This window comes from Daphnia pulex, chromosome 11, assembly GCF_021134715.1.
Source record: "Daphnia pulex isolate KAP4 chromosome 11, ASM2113471v1".
NCBI lineage: Eukaryota > Metazoa > Arthropoda > Branchiopoda > Diplostraca > Daphniidae > Daphnia > Daphnia pulex.
In genome coordinates this window covers 3,315,106-3,342,819 of record NC_060027.1, presented here as the reverse complement: position 1 = coordinate 3,342,819, position 27,714 = coordinate 3,315,106, and the positions used below count along the sequence as shown (strand labels likewise).

Here is a 27,714-nt window from a genome sequence, read left to right as displayed (position 1 = left end):
TAATTACATCGAATGTAATCATTCCACTTTTCCAAGACGACGCGTTCCGCCCTCTTTGCGTGTTACCAATTACAAAAAACGCCCCGTTACATTGAAAATAACACCATCATCTTAGACATGAAATGAACGATCATTATTATGACGACGACTTCATTGCGCAACTGCTCGACCATCGAGTGTCGCACTAAAAATGAGTCACTGTAATTATGACTTGGACGTGGTTGATATTCATTATTTTTAAATTCACTAATGTGTCGTCATCGCGTGACGAAATGTGAACGCGGGAAAATAAAGGGTCAAAATATTTAATTGCGTTTCGGATTCGATCGAGGCGTCACACAGCCGATCAAAACACGTTTGCAAATCTCAATCATTTATTTTAAAACAAATCAGCGGGCGCACGTTAAAGCCATTTCGGCCAGCCAAGTCACGACGATAATACAAGTTCCGCCTTTTTGATTTAGTTATTTTCGGGAAAAGAAGATTTCAAAAGTTTCGGCGCGCCATCTCGTTTATTATTTTGACGTGTAACGTCAACTTTTTCAAGATTTCCCAGTCAATTTTTTCTTTTTAAATTTAAAGCAAAAAGGGACGGGATCGGTTTTCCACTTTTTCAGACACATGTCCGTGAGAGTCCCGCCGTCCGTTTTGACAAGTCCCGAAAAAAGTAAAAAAATAAAATAAAATAAAAAACTGGCGGATGTCTGGAAGCTGGTGGAACATGGATTATGACAGAGCCCTGACACCTGCCACATCTTATTTAGAATTAAAACATTTTGACTTTTGACTTTTCCCCGCCAGGATATTCAACATTTTCTCCCGCCGTAATAATATTTAAAAAAACCAATAACCCGGTGAAAACGGATAGGAGAATTTTTTGAACGCACCGTACACTGCGGCCCCTGTAATTAAAATAAATTTAGAATTCTAGTTTATTCATAGGCCCCTTTTATTTTGATGGGTTTAAGGATAGTCGAAGCGACAAGCTAGGTTCTTTTTCGGTTGGGGGGGTTAATCTATTTAAAGTTGTTTTGTTGCTGTCACCGGCTCAGCCCCAGTGTCATCTACTGTTACCCGTGTGTGTGTGTGTGTGTGTGTGTGTGTGGTGTATACACGTCCGTCTAAAAACAGATGGAGAAAGACGAGACGGGGCAAAACACTGGAAACTCTTCTTTTTTTCTTTCTTTCTGGCCGTGATTTTGTGTGTTATCCGTCACGAAAAACGACGGCCGTCCGCGACGTTTACAATTGAAACGATCACGGCGACAAGCGACACACACACACAAGACCCCCGAAATTGTAAAACGAGAAAATAACAAGGATGTGCTGGTGCTGGGCGAAACACAAGATTACCCGTTTCGCCAAAACAGAAAAGAAAAATAAAAATAAAAATAAAATAGTCCGGACGTTTTGATATCCTTGGCGACAACGAGGTGACGATGTTGGCGCCATTCTCCGCCGGCTGCTGCTGCTGCTGGCCGGGCAAAAAAAAATTGGTAAAAACACAGTTGCCCGTGACTATACACGACCCCCCTCTCCACCCGTACAAGTCAAAAGACAAAAAAAGGGGGGGTCCTTTTAAAAACCCACGGCATAACCAGCGAGGTTTAATTGGCCCGAGAGACACAACAAGAAAATTGAAGAATGCGCTGCTGTTGCTTGTGCTGCTGGACGGGAGCCGGGCAGCAGTGCCGACGCCGCCCAGCTCAGAAACGAACGAACGCTAAGAAAACACAAGAGAAGAAGAAGAAGGAAAAGAAATCAAAGAGAGAGAGAATAAACGAAAAGAATCAGAAAAGAGAGTGAGCGAGCGTGAGTCCTTTAGACGAACGACCTCCCTTCTACTTCTTCTTCGTCGGTTGGCTCTCCCGGGATCTATTTATAAAAATAAGTCGTTTCGGCTAAGAAGGAATAGAGAGAGAAGGAAGGATGGAGAAGGAGACAGAGAAGCTGGGCAGGAGCTCTATGGGTATAAGCACGTATGCACTGCAACAGAACAGCCAAAAGAGAGAGAGGGAGGGAGGTCCCGCAACAAACGGGCAGAAGGCAGACGGCTCGTGTCGGACACCATCGTCAGTTGTGTCGGGCAGCATCGGTCCGTTTCTTCTACCTCCTTTGCACAGTCACTGACCGGACACACTGCAAGGCTATCACACTACAAACCAGTTTCCAGTTTGAAAATCTCCGCAGTCGAAATGTCCGTCTCCAAAGTTTAGTAGTGCGAAATGATGTGAGCCTGTGATTCGCCGTGTTTCTTAGATCTCGTCCGTTTGTACCGAACGAACTTTGGCTGGCCCTGCGCTGGCCGAAAAAAAAAAGAAGAAATCATCTTTTTGGATGTGCTAAAAGATAATTGAACCAGATTGCTGGGCGGTGGACAGAAAAAAAAATTGGGTCCGTCGAGTTGTTGGCCGTTGTTGTTGTTGAGGCGGATGATATTTGGGTGAGCGCTTGAAGCGGTGAAAGGATCGACTTGGAGATGGCGCTGGTGCTCCTACCGTGCGATTTGCCCACCTGGCCAACGCTCCAGCGTCACCTGAACGCCATGAAACGGGAAGTGCGGACGGCCGTCCAGCTCAAAGACGCCCTGCTCAAGATCTACAATTTATGCAAGTAAAAAAAAAAAGTGTCCTCTATTCATCACTCGGAAATTATTATTTTTCTTTTTTGAATTTTTATTTTGACGTTTGCTGGTGTCGTCATTTTCGCACCGTCACCTTCACATCCGCGTTCAAATAAAACCAGGGGGGGGGGGATAAGGGGAATTTCACCTTGTCATTTTTCTTGTCCAGTCGACTCAATTGCTAATGTTCATCCCAGCACAAAAAGTCCTTATTACCCACCCATAACTGTCGAGTGGACACACACATGTAGAGAGAGGTGTCCCGGATACGAGTTTTCAACACGGTCAATTACACGGACCAGACATATTTTGCGCACACGTTAAAATAAAAATCCAATTGAGTCTCATTAATCACCCCAGTGGCGGCCGTCCGGATGTGTTTTGATGTGACCGGTTCAATGAACTGGAATAACTAGCACCCGCGTCACGATCGAGCTATTTGATTTGGTCAGCATTTGATTTTGATCGAATTTGAAATGGCGCGATGCAATTGGAATTGGATAATTTGCATTTGGGACGGACCCAAAACGCAATTTTCGCCCAGTGTCGATAACGCTCGAAAAAAATAAAATTGCCAGGAATAAAAAGACGAAATCAACTGAAAAAAATAAAGAAAAACAAAAACAAAAAAACAAATCAAACTGAACTGTGGCGACTGATGGCCGTCGTAAATATCCGCGACTCTTTTGTTGATGTTCTCTTATCTCTTTTATTTTTCAAAAGAGTTCCCCCTGCCGGGCGCGGCATAGCGCGATCAAATCACCTTTTTATCTCTTTCTCTCTATTCTTCTTTTGGGTTGGTTGTTGTTGTTGTTGTTGCGGGACTGTTTCATTTCCCGAACGAGAGATGGGAATCTCTATCGATTGGAAATGGATGAAACCAGTAAGGTTTTTTTACTTTTTCTCAGAGCTCGTTCGGGGCTGTGGCAATCCTGGCACGCGATTAAACTTTTTCGACGACGACGACCTATACGCGTGTGTGTATAAAGAGAAGAAGAAACAAAATTCTTCTTTTTCAAATGTTTATAGATGCGCCATCATAAATATGAAATCTCTCTCTTATGGGAATGAGAGTTGCTGGGGGAACCCATTTCAATCCCTTTCATCATCACCTCTGCCTTTCTACCTTGTTGTTGAACACTTGGCACGTTATATCCCGCCTTCATTCCTCATGTCCCAACAGAGACTGAACCCAAAACCAACTGTGCGCACATATTTCGATTCCCAGCACTTTTCTCTTTTTTCGATTCGATACTTTGGTTGAGATTCTACCCGAAAGTATCACTAGAACCTAAACCCACTACACTCTCTCCCCATTTTCAAACAAACGGACAAGAAAAAAAAAAGACAAAAAACAATCGCACACAACTCCCCCACACCAAAAAAAGAAAAAGTCGAGCTCCTTATAAGGCCGTTAGGTCGGTTTTTCTTCTTCTTCTTTTAAGACGTTATTATATAGAGATGTATTTGGCGTTGCTGGCCGTCATTTGAGAGAGAGGAACCTCTTTTTATTTCGCTCTGCGAAGAAGAAGAGCTCCAGCGAAATAAAAGGGAGTTCATACTACTGGACTAATCGAGCCAAGTTTTTTGGCAGCGATTCGGGACCCGAAATGGCGCAGTCACATAACCTTCGCCGTTATTATTATGCGGGCGCAATTTCTTCCAGATAAGTAAAAGAGAACGACAATAACGACACGCGGGCAAACACTTGGGACTTGTGAAAATTAAACAAAACCCGACAAAGAATTAAAAGGTCAACGAGCGGTGAGAAAGGAAAAACAAAAAAAGGTTCCTGCGTGTAAACCAGTCGCGGGAAATCTACACACAAATGCGAGCTTCAAACCCAAATAAACGGGCCAACAAAAGCAGCAGCTATAGGTATATAGACGACGTGCCCAGAATGCTACACAACACACACACACACCAACGGGTAAATAGCTATGAATGGTGTTGCTGTTCCAGCAGCTCGACAACAACAACAACCGAAAAGAAGAAAACAACAAACCATTTCACCTCCTTAACGCGTTCTTTTTTCGTTCGTTCGTTCGTTCGTTCGAGATCGGTTGAAATGTTCTTCACGCTCGTAAATTCGGCCTTTTCCTACAGAGTAAAAAAAAAAAGGAAAAAAATCAAATAACTTGGGGGTCGATGAATCGACATCAAAAGAAATATTTAGACAACAACAACAGCGGCTCATGTTGTTTAGTGCTGCTGGGTTGTTATGTGGCTACCATATAGTTTTTTGTTGTCGGAGGGGGTTGCTTATCTGATTCTTTGAGATTGTTTGGCAAAATGTATTTCTTTTGATTTTTGAATTATTAGTTTTAAAAATTCATTTTTAGATTTAGTTGGTCTTTTTGGCGATTCCTTATTGGTGTTGTCGGGGACGTTTTTATTTTTTCTCAAGGTTTTTTTTTATTTTTACTAGTTCGAGATAATTGATTAGAATGGGTCGGCGGTGTTATGACGGGTGGAGTGACTGGGAAAGGACACACACAAAAGCGCCAAAAAATAAAAATAAAAAGTTTTGTCTTTTTTTCTTTTTGGAGCTCATTAGCTAACAAATCGCGACCAGCCGAAACTCAAAAGGAACCACACACACACACACACGGCACCTATATAAATAAATATATATTTTTATAGACGCCGTGTATAATTCTTCTTCTCTTGGGCTATACAGTATATACATTTCGCCTTTCTTCTTCTTCATATCTCGTAGCCATTTTTGAAACGCAGAAGCGCGTCAAAAAGACATCGGGCGGTCGACGCCCATCTGGTAAATGTCAGTTTTTTGCGCCATAAATTCGAGCCGCTAGTAACAGCTCAGCAGCTAGGCTAACACAGCAGCTAACAACAACAACAACATCTAACGCTCTTCAACTGTTTGACCGCGTCCTCTCTGCCTCTCTTTCTCTCAGGTTATATCCTCCACGTCACAATCGCACACCCAAAAAGATGTATATTTATAATTTTTTTCTTCTTCTTGTAATAAAATAAAAAATTATTATTTTTTCTTTTCCCCTCTTGTCCGTTTCGCTGGAAATGTGACTTCAAGGTCCGCAGTCCATATGTGTGTGCGTGTGTGAGTGGCTCGGCCACCAGTTTTGTATTATAGTCGCAGTGTAAATAAAACTCGTGTATCAAATGCACGCTCAGAGTTGTTGCTTTCAACAACTCTCATTCCCGAATAAAAATAATGTGAAATCAAATAAATTTCGCCAAAAAATAAAATAAAATAAAAGGAACCAACTCCTCCAAAAACAAAAATCAACAAAAGGAAAATGATTTTTCATTCGCCGGAACAAAAGAACAAACGCATTTTTCGTCTTCTTTTCTTTTCAACATTTCCTCGAAACGTCATAAAATAAAAACTGCTGCACGCATAATCGTAACAATAAATAAGCAAACATTTTGAAAAGAGAGAGAGAGAAAAACGGTGGGGTAGAAAGACTATACGATGACTTTTAAAAGAAGGAAAGAAAAATAGATGTATAATATGTAAACTGCACGCAGAACAAAAGCCCGTATGGTCCCGGACCAGCAGCAGAGCGGAGGCTACTACATAGCAGCAGCCCCGGGAATGGTTGTTTCTTATATGTCTCTGATATGTTATGTGTTACGTCACTAGATACTATACAAAGCTATTTTCTTTTTTTCATATAAATGACAATGAGTTTTATTTTTCCTTTTCTTTTCCGAAATTGCTGCTGTTTTGTTTGAGGCAGCAGCAGCAGCAGCCAAACAACAACGTGAAATCGTGAGTCCCGAATTAAGGACTTCTTTGTTATGGAGCGACAAAAGAGAGAGAAAGAGACTAAACACACACACATAGGAGAGAACCAGCCCTTGATTGAATGTGCGTAGTATATACATCTATACTGCTGAAATTGGTCTGTGCAACCCGATCTGAATGATAATAATGGCCCACCCACCACGACTGTGAGCGAATTCAAAGGGCCAACGCACAGCCAATAAAGAGTTTGAATTCAGAACCTACTTTGCTTTATACGTATGGGTTACATCTCGTGTCTATAAATTAGTTGTTTCCCTCATTGAACATTTTTCAAAAGAAAATTCCTCTAAAGAGAATGTGACTTTTCTCGTTTTTTCCCAACGTCTCCACGCAGCTGCGCTCAAAATTTCAAATAAAAATAAATTTCAAATAAATCTCAAATTGAATAATGCCATCCATTTGTTTTTCTTCCAGTACCAGTTTGGAGCCGGACGAGGAAACTCTGGGTGACCAGAAAGTCTTTGACGTTTTCTGCGATGAGGTGGTCGACACCTGGCTCAGCGACGACGAGCGCCAGGACCTGTTCGACACCCAACTGCCCACCATGGTCGACTACGCCCTCCAACTCAAGAGCCTCAAACCGCTGCGAGGGCTCCACTTTAGCCTCCAACAGCAGAGTAAGAAAAAAAAAAATACCAAAACTAAAATTTTTCTTTTCTTTTTGGCCATTTCTCTAATCTACAAAAACGAATCGGATTGGTGGATGATTTCGGTTTTCTGCCGCCTCATTTGGGAGTGTCGGGTGTGTATTATTTTCAAAAAAAGCGCCAGACTTCTTTTTCTTTTCGTGAATAGACACCGTCAAGTCTATGAAGTACACACGAGAGCACACAGCTGTGTGTGCGCTCTATCTCTCGGGGGCCGAACCCGTTCATTATGTTAAAAAGCCGAACCTCTTTGAATATGCTGCGGATGCCTTGTTGATTAGGGCAAAGCCGTGCGGATAACCCCGCAAACCTGTCAGATGATGGAACCGAGTTCATTCATCACACGCACGCACAAAAATATGAAAATAAATAAATAAGAAAAACAACAACACAGCAGCAGCAGCAGCTGTGTGATGGCTACCGATTCGGGAAAAAACAAAACTTTGTAGAGATCTTTTTAAAAGTAAAAATATTAAAAAAAGTTTTGATTTTTTTGTTGGGCTGGCTATATTGCTAATGTTATTCTTTCGTGATCATTTTCTCTTTGGTTCTTCTTTTTATCCCCTCACTGTTTTCCATACCATCGATCGTATCGCGCGCGTCCCAACGACAAAACAAAACCAGAAAACAAAAGAAAAACGGGCCGCCCCGATCTTGCCCGTTTACGGCGAAACAAAAAACAAAAAATACAAAAAGTCTTTTTGAATGAAATGGATCGCAGATACAAGATTGCTGAACCCTTCACAAAGTTAACCGACTGGAAGGGAAAAACCAGCAAACAAGAAAAAACAAAAAAAAACCCGAATCATAATATAAATTATATACATAATACACGAGAGAATTTCGGGCTGGTTTTTGGGACACCCGGCGACTCTGTGTCGCCCTTCTTTTTCGTCCAACGTGTACAGACACACTTTTATGTCATACATCTTTTTCGCTCCTTATTCATAGTTTCTTTTCACCAATAAAATAAAAAAAAAGGAGAGAATTATTGAATGATTTTTTGGGGGGGATTTCTTTTGCCAATGGTGAGGATCCCAACAGGTCGTGAAAGGTGTCGACCCCCAGACCCGACCCATGACCAAATCATTTCCTTTCGTTTTATGTATCGACATCACAATAAAAGCTAATAAAAACAACATGCTAGAAATGGAGAACTTACTTTGAAATGGACGACAAATTTATTATCCAGTGTGGGTCTCCTCCATCGATCGACGCGTGGCGAATGAAAAAGGCGCCAACGACGTCCTCCATTGACGAACGAACAATACTGACAATGAAGTGGTCCCCGATGATTCGACCGGTGCTCTGTTGCAATTTTTCAACAATGATTAAATATAAATTTTTAATTTCAAAGATAAATATTATAAATATTTTTTACTAAAAAATTTATCTATTTACTGACCATTCTTTCACAATTCTGATTTAATTCTGAGTGTTTCCAAATTCAATGAATCGTTGGCATTGAACACGTGGGGCAAAGGAGGTCTGTGATTGGTAGTTTTTCTTTACTCACCCCTCCTTTTCCATATTTTCACCCACCCACGTTGTCAAAGACCACGATGAATTTAATTCTAGAAAATATTGAATCACAATCATGAAATTATGGTCAGCAAATTAAAACATTTAATTAAAAAAATATTCTTGGTATTTATCTATGAAAATCAATAATAATATTGAATTATTGTTGAAAATTGCAACCAAGCTCCGGTCGAATCAATTCATTGTTAGTCTTGTTCTAATCGATGGCGGACGTCGTTATTCTTTCGAGCTCTCCACTTTCGCGCCATTTTTCATTCCCGACCGACCGCGTTGATGGACTGGTGGAATATAATTTCAACCAATTCTCAGTAAGTTCCCCATTGATTCCCATCTCGTTATTACATGTGTAGTTTTATTGTTGGGCTAAGTTTTGTGATTAGTAAAAAACAAACGAAAAGTCAATTGGGTTAGTCCAGTTGTACACTCAAGGTTTTTGTTGTTTTCCAACTTCTCAGCGAGGGGAGACGTAATCTTAATTGAAATAAAAACGATGGGGATCACTGGCGAGAGCCCAGCGTGAGACTCCGTGAAAAAAACACAAAATAGAGTCGAGGATCGCCCTAAAAAATGTCTACCAAGCGCCCGAAGGTGTGCGATGATATAAGAGAGCGATAGTAATGTTGTTTGGCGATGCTGGACATTTTCGACGAAAAAATCTGACGTGGCACACAACACACTCACGAGAGAATGTAACCCGGCGAAAAAAAAACGTTTATTCTTATTGGCTGCTGCCGTTTTCTCTAGCCTTTCTAGCGTGCACCGTGTGTGATGTGTGTGCAATCATCATGCACCCTTGGCCAAATTTCGCCCACACCCGCCCCTTCCGTTTCGAAACAGCTGTGCCCGGACCAGAGTCAAATAAATCCGGCGCTTCCTTATAAGGCCCACCCGGCCACCACCACCACCAAAAACTGTCTAAGCAATCGGGCCAATGAACCGTACATCATATCCTAGACCTAAGCTACAGCTAGCTTGCTATAGCTCTTTAACAGAAAAGATGTTTCTTTTTGGCGTCTATTATTCGGTTAGTGGCCCGTTTTTTTATTTTTGCAGCCGGGAATTTTGTTTTTATCTTTTCCTTGCATGTCCTTTCTTTTCTTCATCACGTTCCGTACACGCTCGTCGCAAAGTTGTTTTTTTGGGGCTGGCGGAAAAATAAGAATATTTTCATGGAGTCAATCCGGTCGGTTATTTCATTTTTTTTTAGCGACTTTGAACTATGAAATGAAATGGGGAGAAAAATAAATAATCTAAGCTCTCGCCGCCTTGTGTTATGTTAGTCAGGCCGGCCTATATTTGGCAATGTCGGCGTGACGCGATCATCTTTCTCTCGATCCGGTTTCTTTTTCTTTCTTTCTTTTTTAAAAAATTTATTTTGTCTCTTTTTTGTTTTTTGGCTGTTGTTGTTGTGGTTAAGTTTTACAAGCCGATGGTAACTGAGGACGCCCTTTTTGTTTTTAAAAAAATTGATTTTGAGCTTCTTCTTCTTCTTGTTGGTCGCCATCATCATATAGATGCTATGGCGCGCTCGTTCTTCTATACATAATGTTGAATAGATAATCAGCGAATGTGTTGTGTGCTGGTTCTTTATCTTTTTCTCCTTTCGGGGTGGGTCTTGTACTTTGGCTGATCGATGACTTCCGATAGCGTCGTTGCATTATATCGAGCTCATATTGGAATTGCTAATCAGGGGCTCTCTGCTGGCTCGTGAATAAATTCAAAACAAGCAGCAGGTGCGCCCGAGTAAAAATCAAGAATCTCGTACCGAGATCTAACAAGACGTTGAATCTTTTCATTTATTTTTATTTTAAAAAGAAAAAAACTTCATCATCAAGTTTCAATTGTTGAGCGCGCGCGCCGAAATCATAAATCCCCATTTTTCAAATTCTGGCGGCATTTTCAAGTTCACTCCAACGACCAATCATTTATCATGATTAAATCATTTATTTTTTTTTTCTTTGTAAATGTTTTCCCGATTCTTTTGTGCGGCCAATCGGCCATCAAAGTCACTCACTCTCAATCCTTTTTTCTATTGGACGTCAAAGTTCGGCTGCGGTTTTTCCATCGATATTATTCCTCGACTTTTGCACGACAATAACACTCCATGGTGTCGTTTAGTGTCTCCCGATGTGGATGCAGTCCCCCCCACTCGAATACAAAATAAAACCCAACATTTTTCTAAGTATAAAAATCAGACACAACAAGCGACCCTGCCGTTTTTCTTCTAATATAATGGCATCGTTTTGGCTATAATGTTCGTGTGGCTGTTTTTCCTTTTCGATAGCTGCGCGCCGTGTATTAGCTACTTTCTCCCGGCAGCATCAGCGCCTTTTGGCTCGGCTAATGTGGCCAGACATGGTGCCATACATTTGGGAGGAGTATATATAAGAGGCTGCAGCAGCAGCAGCCACGACAAGCGGGGAAAAAGAAGCGCTTATTTTGAATTTTTACGATTTTTACGATTTTTGTCGAATAGAATTTTCGAAGAAATGGTAATGAGCAGACGACGGAGACAAACTCTAAAGTGAATTCGCAATCGCAATAAAAACGCGCAACCAAACGGACATGTTTATCAGAAATAACAGCGGGAGAAGGTGTGAGTCTGATGGTTTTTCCAGCTCGACGTGTGTTTGCGGCCGATGGGAAATTCCGACGCGCTCGCAACAATCGTCATCTGTGCAGTTTGTTTTTTTTTTCTTTCTTCGTGTTCAAGCGCTTTATCCTTTGTGATTTTTTTGGTTGTTGTTGTTGTTGTTGTTTTCGATTCGCCAGCGTATACAGCACCAAAATGGCCGTCTCGATCCATCAACAACTTGTTACGACTCTCCATTTTGTTACGACGTTGCGTATTATTTTTCCCGGGGTTTTCTTTTCTTATTTAAAAATCATTTCCTCTGGATAATTTTATAGAACCAAGACGGCGGCAGCAGCAGCGCATAATAATAATAATAATGTTGGCAACTTCTCGTTGTCGGGGGATGTTGTTGTTGTTGTTGTGGATGACGACTCTCGTCCGTGTCGTAACTTTTTTTTCGGGTTGTTGCCTGTACATAACCTTCGTCGATTTCTAACCCAATGATTACGACAGGGGATATCTGTCGAAGCGGGAGCCGGCCGCCCATTCCACCTGTTGACTCCCACTTCCCTCGCCCACATTTGGCATTTTTGTGTTTAAGGTTCAGTAGTTTTCAATCCTGTTTCATCTTCATCGGTTACGGAATCTCTAATTTTTCTTTACCGATAATTGACGTTCGGTAATGGATATCTCTAGCTCGTTTTCTTTCTTTCTTTCTTTTTTACCTGTTTCTCTTTTGTTTTCCCGTTTAACAGCTTCTCCGAATGCCGAAAAAAGAGAAGGCGAATCTTTTTCGAATCGAATTTCCCGCCGAAAAGAATAAAAAACGAGTCGAGTAGAGAGAGATGGGCGGAGTGAATTCTTATCTGTCGAGAGGAAAAAAAAACGTTGTATGGCCATCCGAGTCGGGACTATCCGTTTTCAATCAACGGGAATTTTTCTTCTTCTTCTCACGCTGATTGCAGCAGCTGCAGCAGCAGCAGCAGTAGTGCTGGCGACGAGATGTGTGTAGACTTAACGATAGATCGTAAATATCCGCCACTAGAACTCTCGGGTCGTCGTCGTCGTCGTCGTTGTTGTCGCCGTGTGCTCGCTCCAGTCCCTCGCCGTTTCAAAAAAGGCAATTTTCCATCAGAGAAGCCCAAAAAACAAAACAAAACTCTCGAGAAAAAGTCTGTGTACATACACACAAGTTTTGAAAACTCTCCACTCACGCAAAGTTGCGCTGGCAGCAGCCACCAAAGATTGCACGCACGCCATTTACACGTGAAGCAGTGCGTAATAATCCCGAGAAAACAACAAACAAAGACATGCCACTGATAAGTAGTAGTAGAAGCCCCCCATCTTATAAATAAATATATAAATTTCGAGAAATAAGAAGCTGGTCGATTATTTTTGTTTCTAGGTACCTAAAACATTTCGTCGCCCAGGCTACTAAAAAAAACGGGACTAGACTTTCCATTTTATATTTTTCTGGTAGACGGGACGGATTTGTCATCCCACTTTTGATTTTTGCGTAACGGGGCGATGACTATTAGTCACGCAGACTCGCCGTGAATTTGATTTTTCATTTTTCTCCTTTAGAGATTATCCTGGGCCAGTTGTCCTATACATGGCCAACTCTAGTTGCCATGTTGAGTCCTTTTTTTCTCAATCAAAAGCATCCGCCCACCCCGATGTTCAACTTGTCTCCCTCCTGTTGCAGCGATTTTTTTGGTGTGGCCCCCTCAATTGAAAATAGAAAAATAGAAAATGATGTGATATAGCTTTCCTAAAGTCTGGCTGTATTTTTATAACATGTAAAGGCCATTGAAAACGTTGAACTTTTCGGAAGAAAAAAGGACCACCTCTTATCATCTTTTTTTAAAAAAGTAGGAGCCGTGTGGTTGTTTGTAATGAGAAAAATGTCTAAGCGCACGGACCCGAACGAACTCACGCACACGCAGCTAAGAGAAGAGCTCTAGCTACTTTTTTTTTTTAAAAAAAAGGGGCTTCTGATGGAAAATATAAGAAATGAATGCGCCTGCGTATAGATCAGAATCTATGAAGAAATGACACGAACGGTTGATTGCGCACGGGGTTTCAGGGTCCGTGTACATATTTTTTCTGAATTATTTTTATGACCGTCGATTGTTTCTTCTTCCATCATCTCTAAAAAGGAAATGAAACAAAAAAGGGTTTCGGCAACCCACAGGGACGACCACCTGGAAAGCCAACGGATTGCAAAATACTCTGTGAAAGAAACAAAAAATAAAATCGTGAAAGAAACAAAACAAAAATAAAAATTGTGAAACTGGTTAGCGAAATCAAGAAACTGGGGTGGCCGGGAGTAGTAGATAATGCGTCAGCATTGGCCAGCAGGAGAGCCGTGATAGTGATAGTGGTGGTGGGGGGGACCCCACTTTATATAGTGATGAAAGATGAAAACCAGACGGTTTTTCGGGAATGAGAGAGAGAAAGAACTTGAACAGTGATGGAAAGAAGAAAACGGGAGAGAGAATGAAACAAACATTCCAATGTCAATGCTGACAAACATTGGCGACCAACTGGCGCGCGCGGAGTTACAAACGAAAAAATGTGACCCACATTACGGCTGCTCTCCTCTGTATTCTACCCGTTGCAGAAACTGAAAAGAACGGGGCGAGTCTCACTCCTTTGGTTGGCGGGGGGGATGCGGTTACGTAAGCAAATGAGGGACGGACACTGGCGCCCACGAACGCGCGTGGCTCAACGCTGATTATGTCTCGTGAAGAAAAAGAGCACGAGCGACCAAAATATGTGTGTGTATCTCTTTTTCTTTAAGGGCGACATTTTCCCGCAAATATTTTCCCTTTTTTTTGGCGCATTTTTCAAAATGATCACGAAGGACGTGAATAATAAAAACGAGGAAAAATTTGAAAACGGGAGTGAACGGAGACGACAACGGCGGGAAAAGTCAAAAATTCAAAACCGATTTCGGGCCGAATGGGGGTAAAGGTAGGTAGGAGTAGTCTCTCCCGACTGATCACACAAATTTTTATAGGACACGAAAGTTCGTTCCTTCCTCGGAACTTTTTTGCACGGGACAACCCAAACAGGCAAAAGGGAATTTATGGCGTGGAGCTTTGCTCTCTCTCTCTCTACGATACGTTGGGCTGCCCACCATTTTTATACTTCTTTTTTCTCTTATTTTTCCTCCTTTTTTCTTTCTTTCCTTTTCGGATGCCCTTATAAGAGACACGCCAGAGAGCGCCCCTTCTCTCTCTCTCTTTTTTCTTTTCTTTAACAAAGTGGCAGCAGCAGCAGCAGCAGCGGGACTGGGAGCGCATACACACAAAAAAGAGATCAGTCGACACTGTTTCATCGTCCGAGACGGTCGTGTTTTTCGCGTTTTTCCTATAGAAAAGGAAGAAAAATTCTGAGGCTGTTGGTTTTTTTGTTGTTTTTCTGTGTGATTTCGTTTTGTTGTTTTGTTTCTTTCGCTGTGAGATCCTGGGATTATTATCGACGCACAATTCTTTCACGCCCCACTCCCGAAGATTATATCAAAGAAAAAAAAGAAAAAAGATTTGTGATCAAATTTGACTGGATTTGATTCATTTTGTTGGGCCAGGCGATCGAGTGGAGATTGATAGGCGATTTGCGGCCTCGTTGGTGGCCCACGCCTTCTTCTCCACTTTCCCGCGACGGACTCTCAAGACCCACCCGACTCTGCAGGATTTCAACTTTGCCGGCCATTTCTTCCAGCACCTGCACAGGTAAGAAATGTTTAACTCAATATATTTCACAAATTATAAAATTTGAAAATAAAAAGAATAATTCAGACAGAAACAAACATTTGAGGTACTTTGACCACGTATGTAGTTCATTATTTATATTTAAAAAACGCGCACAAATCCCCCCAACGAAAAAAAAAGAAATGAAGAGCGAAATATGATGATGAGTGAGCGGGTTATGTGGTTTGTTCATGTTTTTTTCTTATTCCCTCGGTTATATTATGTATACTGAAAAAATATGCAGCTGCATAGAAATCCCCTTTGCGGATGATGAATAGCTTTTTCCGTGCATGTGTGACGGTCTAATCTTTGTTCGTTCCTTATTGCTGGCGACTAGCGTATAGACACACACACACACACTCACGAAAAAAAAAAAAAAAAAAAATAGACGCGGCTATAAATGGTGTCTGGAGAAAATTACCCGGCCCATGTAATCGTCGTTGTTTTTCTTGTGAGAGATTGTAAAAAAAAAGTTCCATTTATCTCTTCCAACACACACACACACACACAAAACAGCATCCCAAAACTCTGGTCGTGATTTATGATTGCCGGCCAAAACCAAAACCAAAAAATAAAAAGCAATCAAGTCTCCCGAACAAATCCCGAAATCTGCCATCGATACTATTATATGTATATATATTTTGTTTTTCTTCTGCGTGTTATAGCCAATAAAGGTCGAGGGAATCATAATAACAACCGAGAAAAGAAAAAAAAAGAACTAAAAAGAGAATCAAATCTTAGTTAGACGAAATGATTAGTCGTCGTGTATAGCTATTGTGTTTGCCAACTGTGCGCCAGCAACCGTGTGTACTAGAATTCTTATTTTGTTTTGTTTTATTCCTAATTCCTTTTTTTATTTAATTTTTTGTGTGTGTTTTGTTGGTTATCGTCTCATCCAGGCGATCGCAGCGGGCCAAGCTGCGCTCCGTCTTGCACTACTTCCAGCGACTCAACGAACGTCCGCCCGAGGGACACGTGACCTTTGCCAGGCAGGTGAGAGAGACAATACCGACACACACACACACACACACACCACATCAAAAAGAAAAAAAACCATTCCAACTATTTCTATCTCTAAAAAGAATTCTTTTCTCTAGCCCCAGAGATGTAGTATCATATTGTTTATTCATGATGATCTGGCAAATATGGTATCGATCACTCTTTTTTTCATATTTATAGACGTTATATAGCGCTCTATCTCTCTCGAGAGAGAGTCTAGCCGAGGGAATGTGAAAGACACACGTATTTACTCAGAGTCTATCCATTCCATCGGCTTTATGGCGAGCGAGAGAGAGAGAAAAGGAGACAATAGTCCAAAGGGGAAAGAGATTTCATAATAGGAGAAACGAACGAACGAACCAACGAACGCGAGAGAGAGATAGAGAAAGAAAAGAGCTCGGGCCATGTCAACTGGTTTTTTTAGCCCGTGTGTGTGTCCATAGATGGTGCATTTATCTAGTCAATGATGCCATCCTTGATCGCAATCCCGGATCTCTCTAGCGCCTAGCCAGGTCTCTCTTTCTTTCTCTCCTTTTTTTCTTCTTTGTATAAATAACACACACACACATACTGTGAAGCATGGCTGTCCATATCTTTCCCACAGGCTCGGTCACTATGGAACTCGTTGAAAAGGAATGCGTTGCCTTTTTTTAAAAAACAAGAATTTTATTTTTTTGTCTTTTTAAGATTTTGTTTTGTAAAATGTTTTCTTTTTTAAAAGAAGAGCCTATATCACACCATATATTATATGGGCTATATAATACGTTGTGTGTGTGTGTATGGATAGTGTATAGGCAGGAGCCCCGTCTATAATGAAAGAGGAGGAGGACTGGTTCTATCTTGGTTGGCATATTCGCCTTTCGGGGCCAGCACCAGTCACTTTGCTCCGACGTGGACATCATTGGAAAATGGCCCACAGCTACAGACGCCAGTCTTCAGAAAAGTAGCATTCTAGACATCTCTTTCTCTTGCTCGCTCTGCCATTCCTGTCGTTTGATGGGATTATTACGAATGCATCATCATCTCTTTCCATGGATAGCTGCACACCTGTTGCAACAATTTCTTCCAGGACCAGGACCGGTCGATTCGGCAAAAGCTTTGGGCTAAAAAAACACAAAGAAATTAAATGAATAATGTTTGAATTAAAAATAAAAGATTGGACGGAATTCGTCAACTTATAAAAAAAGAACTTTGACAACTGCCTAATCAGCGTTGGGGGGATGATTGGTTGTGTGTTGCTTCATCATCATCCCGGGCCAACCCGCGAAAAAAAAAAAAAAAGAGTCGAATGACCAGTTTTTCCTCCCTCCTATTATTTTTTGGCTTCTTCTCGCTATTGTTACATCCCCATTAGGTTTTGTCTGGTTTACCGTTTCCTCCCGCTGCAGCCGCCGCCGTTGATGACGGAAAAATCACGTCCATGTTTGGCCGGGACTGGACTGGCCACACGTTATAGGCAAGGTTGGCTAGCTGCTCTGTTGTCCCAACTATTTTTCTTCTTTCTTAGTTTGGAAATTCAACATTTTTTCGATTCTCTTTTTCGTCGCCGAGTTATTTTGATTTTATTTTTCCTTGTGGTCGGTTAGTCCCGTAGGCTCGTCACGTATACACGGGGAGATGCGACGACGATGTTTGTCCCCCCCTGAGCGCGAGCGAGATGCGTATCTTTTCGTTTGACGTGACCCAGCGATTGAAATAGACAAGTTCCAGCTGGTAGAAAACAAAAGAAAATTAAAACAAACAAAACGGAGCGAATTTTATTTTTATTTTATTTAAAAAAAAAAAGGGAAAATGTACCGCGCGGCTCCAGGGGGGGAGTCAAACTCTGTTAGCTCTGATGCGGGATGAAATGATGGCCAGCGATTTCTTTTTTTCTTCTGTCCATCAACAAACAAAAACAGGAGATGAAAGAGAGCCGGGCACCTTTTACTCGTTGGCTTGTTATACCCAAGACCCGATGAACCTTTTTATACCATCACGCAGACTCTCAACTTGTATATTCTCCGCCAGATAACCTACGTTGTTTAATGATTGCCCAGCTATTATAGTGTTGGATGATGATTTTTAAAAATTTTTTTTGTTTTTGAACAAAAGGAAATAGATAAGAAAAAATAGACACATCACTCGAAATTCCTCGTTGGGGGAATTTCCCTATTTGGATTTCTCCAAACATTTTCAATTACTACGTCGGCCAGCAGGAGGAATTTTTTTTCGTTCGCATTTGCCACAGTCGTTTCTGGGTTCTTTTGTCTTGTCCTCCCAGGAGGAACAAACGGCCAAAATTCGACGAGGCCAGCGCAGAAACAAAAAATAAAAAAAGACCGTCAACTTTTCCACCAAAGAAGAAGAAGATAAATAAATAACAATAACGTTATAATCCGAAATGCCCACCCCCCTCTTCTTTTTGTTCTCTCTCCCATCCCCAATATGGCCACTGATTCAACCATTCGCATTCATTCCTAATTGGATGACTGGACGTGATCAATGCAGCCATTCACATTGTGTAAAAAAACAAAATTCCTTTTTTTTCTTTTCTTATTTTTGAATTTTTGTATTTTTCGCGCGCGCGCGCCCAACCGACTAGTTTCGTGTGGAGTTTCGGATGGAGTCGGAGAGATAATCGAACCGTCGATCGTAAAACATTCGAGATTCAATTAAAGGAGGGTTCAACCTCTCTCTCTCCCATATTTCCAACTGTCCGAACGAAGAATTATCAAGTTAAAAGTCATCAGTAATTCATATAGTAGTGTGTGTTCATATATGCGGTGATATCGATATTTACATTTAAATGTGGCGGGCCAGCGCCGTTACAAACCCCAAAAAAGTAAAACAACAACACAACAACCCAACAATAGTCATGTAAATCAAGATGGGTGTGTGTAGGATTATTCGATCCCGTCCGCTCGCTCACGGGGCGTGTGGATCGTGTGAAAGATTTGCGCCGAATTTTTCTTTTGAACCATTCGATTACAAATGCTGATTATTTACAATGTGATGGTGTGTTACACGACGAGTATAACGGCCCTGTTTTTATTTATTATTTGATGTTTGTTGTTGCTCTTTTTCCATTTTTCCTCACGAGGTCAGGTCATGTCGGGTCGGGAGTGGTGCACGCTGGAGGAGTGGCTGCAGTGCCGACGCCCGCTGTGCCCGCTGGTGGTACGTCACGACGGACGCGTCGAGTATCCGTCGTCGGACCTGTCGTCGTCGCTGTCCAACAACAACAACAACAATCGGCCAACCGTCGGCCAGTCGACTGAGCCGCCGGCCGGAATTCGCGTTTGCTTCGCCAGCCGCCGGATTGGCGGAACTTTCCTCGACGACGGCACTTCCCAGGTAAAGACACACGCACAAGAAATTGAACATGTTGGAAGTGAATCTGTTCACATCTCGCCAAACACCTCATCAGATTTCTTGTATGTAGTAGTGCTGCCATTTCTGAGAGGCATGGCTGTGTCCATATTTGTCCGGCGACGTTCTTTTGTATTCAAGTTGCGGGGCCCGGCCTTTTCCTTATCCCGAATGGCCGCCGACCTTCCATTCCGCACGTGCTCTATCGTCTTAGACAATTTTTGTCTTTACCTTTTGGCACTGGGCAACATGAAAAAAACCCATAAGAAAACAACGTTACGGGGCTCTGCAGCTGCTGGACTGGTCCCCCGCCGGTCTCGCTGTTGTTGTATAATTCCGTGCCAAATGACTCTGTTTTCCATCCCACGATTCATCCATATTATCCGAGGGCGGCGGGAATGATTTGGTTTTTCTTCCAAGTCATTCGTAGATGGAAAGGGGGAAAATTTTTAGATTTTTATTTTTCAGTTTTCAAAAAAGAAAAGGTGGGTGGGTGGCGGTCAGACTGGGCAGCAGCAGCATCATCATCAACAGCTTTCAAAAGAGGAGGAGGAAGAACAATAAAAGCATGTGTAGTGTAGATCCTTTACGTTGCGTGTGTATAAGTCTAACGTCATCTTTATTCATGAAACCCCCCCAAAAAATGTTAAAATAGAAAACAAAAAAAAAACAGTTGAGAGAGGGACGGCCCGGTGCGAGATTTCCCCCCTATTGAAATTCAGTAGCCCAGCAGAGGGTTTCTTTTTTTTTTGTTCCAAAAGAACCAAACAAAACAAAATCCACCAAAAAATTCCAACTAAAACGCAATCAAAGTCTCTGCTAGAAAGAAAAATGGGCGGATGATTCATTTTCGGTTGTCTGCCGTGTGTGCAACAAAGCAGCAAACATACACACAAGGGAAGAACTTGTCTCAATTCAACACACACACAAACTGGGCACGGCGAGCCGGAACACGACCGTTTCCAGCGCATATCATTTGGCCCAGGTTTTTTAATTCTTTCGACATGGCACATCTCTTAATTTTTTCCGAGTGGAACTATTTCATTTTGATTCTTTTTTTTGTTTTAGTTCAACCAAATTAGAGTTTTGTATTTGGCGCGCTTTTCTCTCTTATTTTTTTTATAATTTGAATTTACTGTACTACCGCTTAGCTCAAAGTCGATTCATATTTTCACTTTGTTGGTTTTCTGTTGTTGTTTTCTTTCTCTTTGGCCGCCCGTCCGTGTGGTTCCGTCCGTCCCGAAAGGAGTGCGCAGCATTTAGCAGTCATCCCGAGCTGCTCTCCCTCTTGCCTTATGTGGAATCGCTGGAAGACAACGAGGCCATCACGGCCAGCGGACTCTGCACCTACTCCATTATTCATGACCTGAAAAACAAAGCCGTCTTTGAAGCGGCTGCTGCTGCCGGCCAACAAACTGCCACCACCAAAACGACGACGACATCGACGACAACGCCGATCCAACAGGTGACTTTTCACAATTTTTCTGTCGATGATTTTTTAGCCCCCCGTTCCATCTTTTGTTTCTTTTCCTCCATTCGTCTCATCGGGCGGGGTCTCTGTAACCTTTTGAACGCTGGAACGACTATCCTTTTTCCCTTATTCGTCGTCTGTTTGGAATGTCCGTTGCCCTGTGAACATTGGGAAACCGAAGAAGAAGAAGAAGTTGGTCCGGGGTCGCCGCAATTCTTTTTCTTTTCGACACGGAAAAGGAGGGAATTCCGCTGGCCGTCGCTGGTTGGCTTTTTTCCCAGCTGGTCACAGCAGATGGCTGTGGCCCAGCTACAGTTTCAATTGATACTCCAAAGAGAGAGAAAAAAAGAGACATCTATTCCAAGTTGATTGATTTACGAGGAGAAAGCTGGTCGTCTGTTGGAAGTGACTTGGTGTTGGTGACTTTTGACGTCACACGCCAGTCGATGGGAGAAATTCCGGCGCCGATCCGTCAACTCTGAAAAATATATATTTTCGCGCTGAAAAGATACGCGTGAGAAAAAGTTGGCGAAGAAAAGAAAAAAAGCGAATGGCTGTCGTAAATCATAAATCACGCGTGAATGCGACGGCCGAGAGAAGCAGCAGCAGCAGACGTCGGCAGCAGCGTCGTGTATATAATAGAGCTGCTCCGCTGGATAGAGGGGAAAAAAAAAGCTGCGGCATCTCGAGAAGAAGAAGACTGGACGGATAAGAAACGCCTCCTTGATCAGTGGAGCGTCTTTGAAGGCGGGCGGCGATCTTTTAAAAAAAAAAAAAGAAACTCGAATAGATCCATGAAAAAAAAAAAAGAGAATCAACAGTTGAGAGATGAGATAGAAAGAAAGAAAAAGAAACAGTCCCGCCCCTTATAAGGCCTTGGTTATATAGCCAACTGGACGCGCCAGCCGCCAACTTGAATGTTGCCCGGTTGCCGATTTCCCGTTTTTTCTTTTTCGTTGAATGTCTGCACGTCTTAATAGAATAACTCGGTTGCCGAGCTCAATAGAACAATGGCGATAACCGTCACATGTAGTACGATTTAGACTCTCGCTTCTTACCCTTTTTGATTCCCCGTGAAGTTGAATAGACGTTATTTGCATAGATTCGACATGGATACTGCCAGATGGACTGATGTGCGCCCAGTTGTGGCTGGCCAATCGACTCGCTATGATTATGTCATCATTTTTTCTTTCTCTTTTTTCTTCGTGAATATAAAAGAGATACAGTATGTACTACTCCAGGGCCATCCAATCCAGAAAGATTGACTTGTTTAAGAAACTGCCATTTTCAAACTCGTTTGAAATTGTGAGTGACGTTTGGGCTAATTCTTTGGATTGGCCGGGCCCCCGATATTGATACGTAGGTGACACTGACGCAGACGCCCATGTGTCTGATTGACGCCGAAGATTACAGCGACTTGCCAATCCGCCAGTACGAGGAGGACAACGTCCTGCGTGAGCTCAACAAGGCTTACTTGGGATTTAGCCAACATTATCCGGATGCAGCGGTGGCTGGATTAGAGCAGCAGCAGCAGCAGCAGCAGCCGCAGGAGCAATTACAGCAGCGGCTGCCGCCCGTCGGCGCCTCCAGGGACTCTTCGCCGAGCAGTCGACAGGCCAGCACGATCATTGGTACAACATTTGGCATCGGTCATCGTGACTTTGTCATTTCTATTTGTTTTATTTTGATTTGCTGCCGGCCCAGATCACACGATTAGTCAAGATTGGGCGGATTTGACCCGCAGCACGACTTTGGTGGCCTCATCGGGCGATCCTTCGTCGCCCAGACCGAGCCTCTGCCCGTCGATGCCCAGTCAAGATCTTCAGTCTCATTTGCCGGGCGATGAAACGGACCGCGGACGGCCGGCGGCGGCGGCGGCTGCCACTCAACCGACTTTGCTCTACGGCGGAGGTCGGAACGCCCCGCTGACCTTGGCCAAAGCCACTGTCGTCAAGCAGATCCTGACGCAGCAGCAGCAGCAGCCGGCCAAAGTAAAGGATGGACCGCCGGATTTGTCAAAGCTTCCGTCGTCGGTGGCGGCCAGAAAGGCCGGCTCCGTCTACGCCAGCTGTCACTCTCAAGACGACGAGCTCAACAGCTCGACGGAAGAGTTCCGCAGCGCCAACACCAGCCTGGACGAGGACGAAATGCGTCCGGCTCTCATCAACCGATTGCAGCAGCGACACAGCGCCGGAGATTCGAACAAAGACGGACGTGAGGATAACAAGTCAAGGAGTCAGAGCACCGAGTCGGACAGTAGCCCGGAGTAAAAATCCATCGAAATTTTTTTTAATCCATCACCCTTAATGTTAACATTAATTTTCCACAGGGATCGGCGTCCGGAATCGCGCGGATTCGCTCTGGACAGTCACAACGAAGAGGATTCGTTCAGCGGAGACGGCCTGGAGCGTGAGAAGCGTTGGCTGGATCACTTCCGCGAGCGGCGAGGACCCCGGAGCAACAGCCGCAGCGTGCCCAAGGATTCGTCTTCTTCATCCAAGGATTCGTCCCGCTACAGTTTTAGTACGGAATTCAGTTCAGGTATAACAAACCAATGGCCCGTCCCACTTGTCAAATAATAATTTCAAAGTTCCATTTGACACTTACAGAACTGGATGAGCTCTACGACCAATTTAGTCACTGGCTGGAAGATCCAAAGAGCGGAGAATCTGGGCAACAGAACGGACGCAACGCGGCCGTTTTCCGCTTTGCTCACGGCCTCCTGAAGCGGGCGCTGAGCGACTCGTTTGCCAGCGTGGCTCTCAATATTGAGAACTTGTCGGCCCATCCGGAGACGCGAATGAAGGACATAAAATTGTCGTCGTCCAGCGAGATCCGGCGTGGATCGACCCAGCGCTCGTGGAGTCTCAACGAGCACGTCGGCGACGAGCGGCTGGCCTTGCAGCTGGCCAGGGAGATGGTGGAGCGCGAAATCCCCATGGAGGAGCAAGTTCTGCCCATGCCGGACATTGTCCCTCTCCTGCCGGTCGACGCCATCGAAGAAGAGGAAACCGCGATTGATCCGCTGGATCAGGAGCAGCCGGAGAGGAGTCCAGCCAACCAGAAGAAGAAGGACAGTCTGGGCAACAGCAAATCGAAAGTGGCCTGCCAACTGGTGAGTATCGTGCTGGAGCAGAGACTGGCCGAAGTAGAATTAGAGTTGCAGGTGCCCGGCTCGTCACGTATAAGCAGTGCGCATCATCACGCCGCTAGGCCGTCACTAATAAACACCCGTTGCCCCGGTCGCGGTTGCCCAGCACCGTTGCGAACCCAAGAGTCGGTGGCCTGGGAATACCATCAAAATCCATCCTGCTCCTTCAACATTCGACTCGATCGAGGCCTGGCCGTCACCGCCACTCGGCCGGCCGCCAAGTGCCGCCTCGCCGCCATTCTTGGCCACTCGGCAAACCCACTAGGGCAGACGGCCACTACTACTCCTACTACTCCTCTCACTACTACTCCTTGTTGTACTCCTAGTACTACTTGCACTAATCAATCACCTCTTGGCAGCGCTGCGAAGGTAAGACGCCGCGCGCCAGCAGCTACACACACATTTCAAACCCCTCCCGAGTCCATCCCGCGAGTCCGCGCGCTGAATTTTTTGACTTAACACCGTTCGTGAGCCTGTCTGCATGTTATTTCTCTCGTGTGGTTTGATTTAGTTTTTTTTTTCATCGTTTTAAAATTATCGATTTGACCATTTTTGTGATTGCGCTCATTATCTCACCCGAACAAAAAACCTCACGTCAGCCATCAACGCCTTAAACTCGGATATCTGAGGACACTCCCCTTTTTATATAGTAGTGCATTTATTTAGACATACGCCCAATCAGGGCCTGATTTCTCTCTCTCTCTTCGTCTGATTCGAAATGGTGAAATTCCCCCCCAAAGACACAAGACAAAACAAAAAAGAAAGAATCTTTTCGATTATTTCTGCTGTGCCATCTAGAAGAAATCAGGGTGGGAAAAAAAGGAACGCGGACCGTGTCGAAAGAAAGAAAGAAAAACCGGCGTGATTTTGGGTGTTGGCGCGTTTAGCGCAACCGAGCGAGTCCACAAATCGTTTCGCATCGGTTCCTTCACGAAACGAAACGAACGAAAAAGAAAAAGAGAATTGGTGTTTTTTCTTTTAACTTTTTAACATTTTTTTAGAAATCAACGGACATTTTGTGTATCATATCATAGAGCTCCCAGCATTCGGTGGAGAGAGTCGTGTTGCTGGATCGGATGTCGCCGGTGGAGAGCGAGGAGGGGGCCAGCAATACGGAATTGCTCCTGCAAGGAGTGGTGGGTCGATGCTGCGAGGCCATCAGCGAGTCGCAGTCTAACCGCTCCAGCAAAGCCGACGAGGATTCCGAGTCGCAGACGCCGACGCCGATGAATCCGACGCCTCCGCGCACCCGGCGAGGCTCGTGGTTCTTTAAAAAGTCGCGAGAGCAGCGCCACCAGAATCCCGGCGGCATCAAACACCAGAGGGCCAGATCCAACAGTGTGCCCACCGTCATGGAATTGTCGCAGCTGAGCCTCTGGCAGCAGCAGATGGCCGAGCAACTCAAGCAGAGTCTCATACCGGACATCATCGTCTCGGGCGAGAACACGGAGGAGGACGACGAGTGTTTCACGCCGGGCAGCAGCAGCCGGCAGGAGTCTCAACAGTCGAGACGCCATCGCAGCTACGACGACCAGCTGCAGAATTTCGCCCAGTCTAGCGAGTCGCTGCTCAGCGACGATGTGGTCGAAGGATTCAGCTGGACGATGGCCGAGACCATCATCGAAGATATTTTGAAAGAAATCGGATCCAAACAGACGCAACTTTCGCTTCCGAGTCGTCGCAATCCGAGCGGCGGAGTCGGCAAATGCGGCGGTGGCGGCCCGCTCAAGATGCCGGCCAACAAATTGCCGGGCAAGAGCATTCTCAAGATCTCCAGCAACGACTCACTGCACCGCAGTCACAGCGGATCGCTGGAACAGCCGCAACAGGAGAGCGTGGAACGTCCGACTTTCGCCATCCACAAGACGATCGCCGAGCACATGGCTGAGCAGCAGCAGCAAAATGCTCCCATGTCGTGGTCGCACCGCAGCACTTCGATGCCCAGTCTGAGGGCCATTGACGAGCTCGAATCTTTGAACACGTCCAGCATTATTGACGAAAGCGACGCTGGCCAAGTGAGTCTGTCTGTCGAAAAAGACAAAAACCAAACAACATCTGCTGCTGCTGCTGTTGCTTATTCAAACTGGGCGAAAGGGAAAAAACTGGGCGGAAATCTTTTCTCTTTTAGTCAAAATTGACTTTCTCTGGTGCTGGTTGTGAAGATGTGGTCTATGGTTCTACTTTATTTTTCATTTTCTCTCCCTCGCTTTCACTTGAGCTTTGAGTCTGTCTGTGATTGGCTGTGCTGCATGTTCTTCGTTTGACATTTGACTGGGCTCCTTTTGATCTTAACGCTTCCTGCACCGAGTGCCATTTTGAAATCCGCGCTCAAACTCAAAATGGATTCAAAATTCTTAATTTTCCTGATTTTTCTTTGATTGACAGATGACGAATGGCAATCCAAGGGATGATGAGAAACCATTTAGGCACGTCAACGGAGGTCTCCTGCCCATCATCACCGGTAACTGGGGATGCGGCTCTTCTGGCGGTGGAGATGCTCAACTCAAGTCCATGCTCCAGTGGCTGGCTGCCTCACGTTCTGGCGCTCCTAGTCTGGTTTATTACACGGCAGGAGCCAGTTCCGTCGTCAAGGTATTTAAATCTAAATGTAATCCATTTGATTGATTAAATAATAATTTCAATTTTTGTCGTTTTAGTTGGATATTGTCTGCCGAGTCATCATGGATCGACAATGGACGGTCGGTGATTTGGCAGGAGCTCTGTTGCGATACTGCCGAGCCCGTCTCGACCCCCGCCGATTGGACTTGATTAGTCGATTGGAAACGCATTATCAGGCCGTCATAGCCGGCTCTTCTTCCGGAGTCGATGCCGCCCAGCGACACATGAGTCTTTCAACTTCGGCTGAATGTCCAGGAGCCAATCCTGGAACGGACCGACTTCTTTTTGACGAGCTTCTTGGCCAATATCCCCTCAAACAAACCGAACTGTGACATATATACATCTTCTTAAATTACAATTTTTTTCTAAAAACAAAAAAATTGATTACACACACACAGTCTAGCGGCTCAATTACAGTGAAAACGTATGGAAGATGCAATCAAGTCATCACTGGGCCACAAAGACTTTAAATCTTTTATATGTCCACAACAAAAAAACAAAAAACAAATGATATATGTCTGGATTAAACTATATAATTTTTTTGTCATTTCAAACGCAAATTAGGAGGGTGAATTAATTTCATGTTTTATTTTTGATTTGTTTGATAAAGGTCCGCCGTTTTTTTTTCTGTTTTTAAATTTTCAAATCAGATGACGAAGAATTTGTCGCATCTTGAAAGTAATTGGTTCAACAAGTTCAGTGAGGCTGCTTCACATACGTGAATATTATACATAGATTGGTTAACGAAATACAATAATTGACGAAATGATTTTCTTTCAAGTATTATTGAAAACTTACAGTGGTTTTTTTGGCTTTTAGTTGATATTGGTTCGCAATCGATCCACTCATCATCCATTTTACAACAAGACAGTTACACAAAGATCTCTCCATGATTGCCAACGGAATCCGTTAGAGTGTATCCGCTGGAGCGCATCCGGAAATATTTACGGACGGAAAGGAGGACAACGTTGGAGGGATTCAAGTTGAAATTTTGATGTCTAATAGGCTCCAGAGTTCGCTGTTTGTTTTATGGGCATGGCAGTTGCACGGTGTATAACCAGGAATATGTCTACCAGCAGTGCTATTGAACGCCTTTTAGGTTGGCGTGAGAAAAAGTCACGTGAAAGCCGTTTCTATTTTGACCATTTAAGCCGAAAATGTTGGTCGTTAGTGTTAACACGCACAGAA

At 43.8% G+C, this 27,714-nt stretch overlaps 1 protein-coding gene and 1 long non-coding RNA gene across 7 annotated transcripts; one reads left to right on the top strand and one right to left on the bottom strand.

The window, feature by feature from the left end:
• Positions 1-535: 535 nt before the first annotated feature.
• On the bottom strand, positions 536-8,371 carry LOC124208190. Its single transcript, XR_006880339.1, has 2 exons — positions 8,226-8,371; positions 536-2,598 (listed from the first exon to the last, which is right to left on the bottom strand). It is a non-coding gene; the product is annotated as an uncharacterized LOC124208190 (long non-coding RNA).
• Positions 2,480-27,295, top strand: LOC124208188. Of its 6 annotated transcripts, none has more exons than XM_046605929.1 (13): positions 2,480-2,613; positions 6,831-7,033; positions 14,773-14,917; positions 15,835-15,928; positions 19,022-19,270; positions 20,532-20,750; positions 22,120-22,387; positions 22,461-23,022; positions 23,086-23,297; positions 23,366-23,871; positions 24,942-25,922; positions 26,293-26,499; positions 26,565-27,295. In XM_046605929.1, the coding sequence occupies exons 1-13, from the start codon at positions 2,480-2,482 to the stop codon at positions 26,856-26,858; spliced, it is 4,074 nt and encodes a 1,357-aa protein (XP_046461885.1). In that variant the 3' UTR covers positions 26,859-27,295. The 6 variants fall into 6 exon arrangements, with proteins under 6 accessions (XP_046461885.1, XP_046461884.1, XP_046461889.1 ...); XM_046605928.1 differs by having other exon boundaries at positions 23,366-24,276; XM_046605933.1 differs by lacking the exon at positions 24,942-25,922 and having other exon boundaries at positions 23,366-24,276.
• The last annotated feature ends 419 nt before the right edge of the window (positions 27,296-27,714 follow it).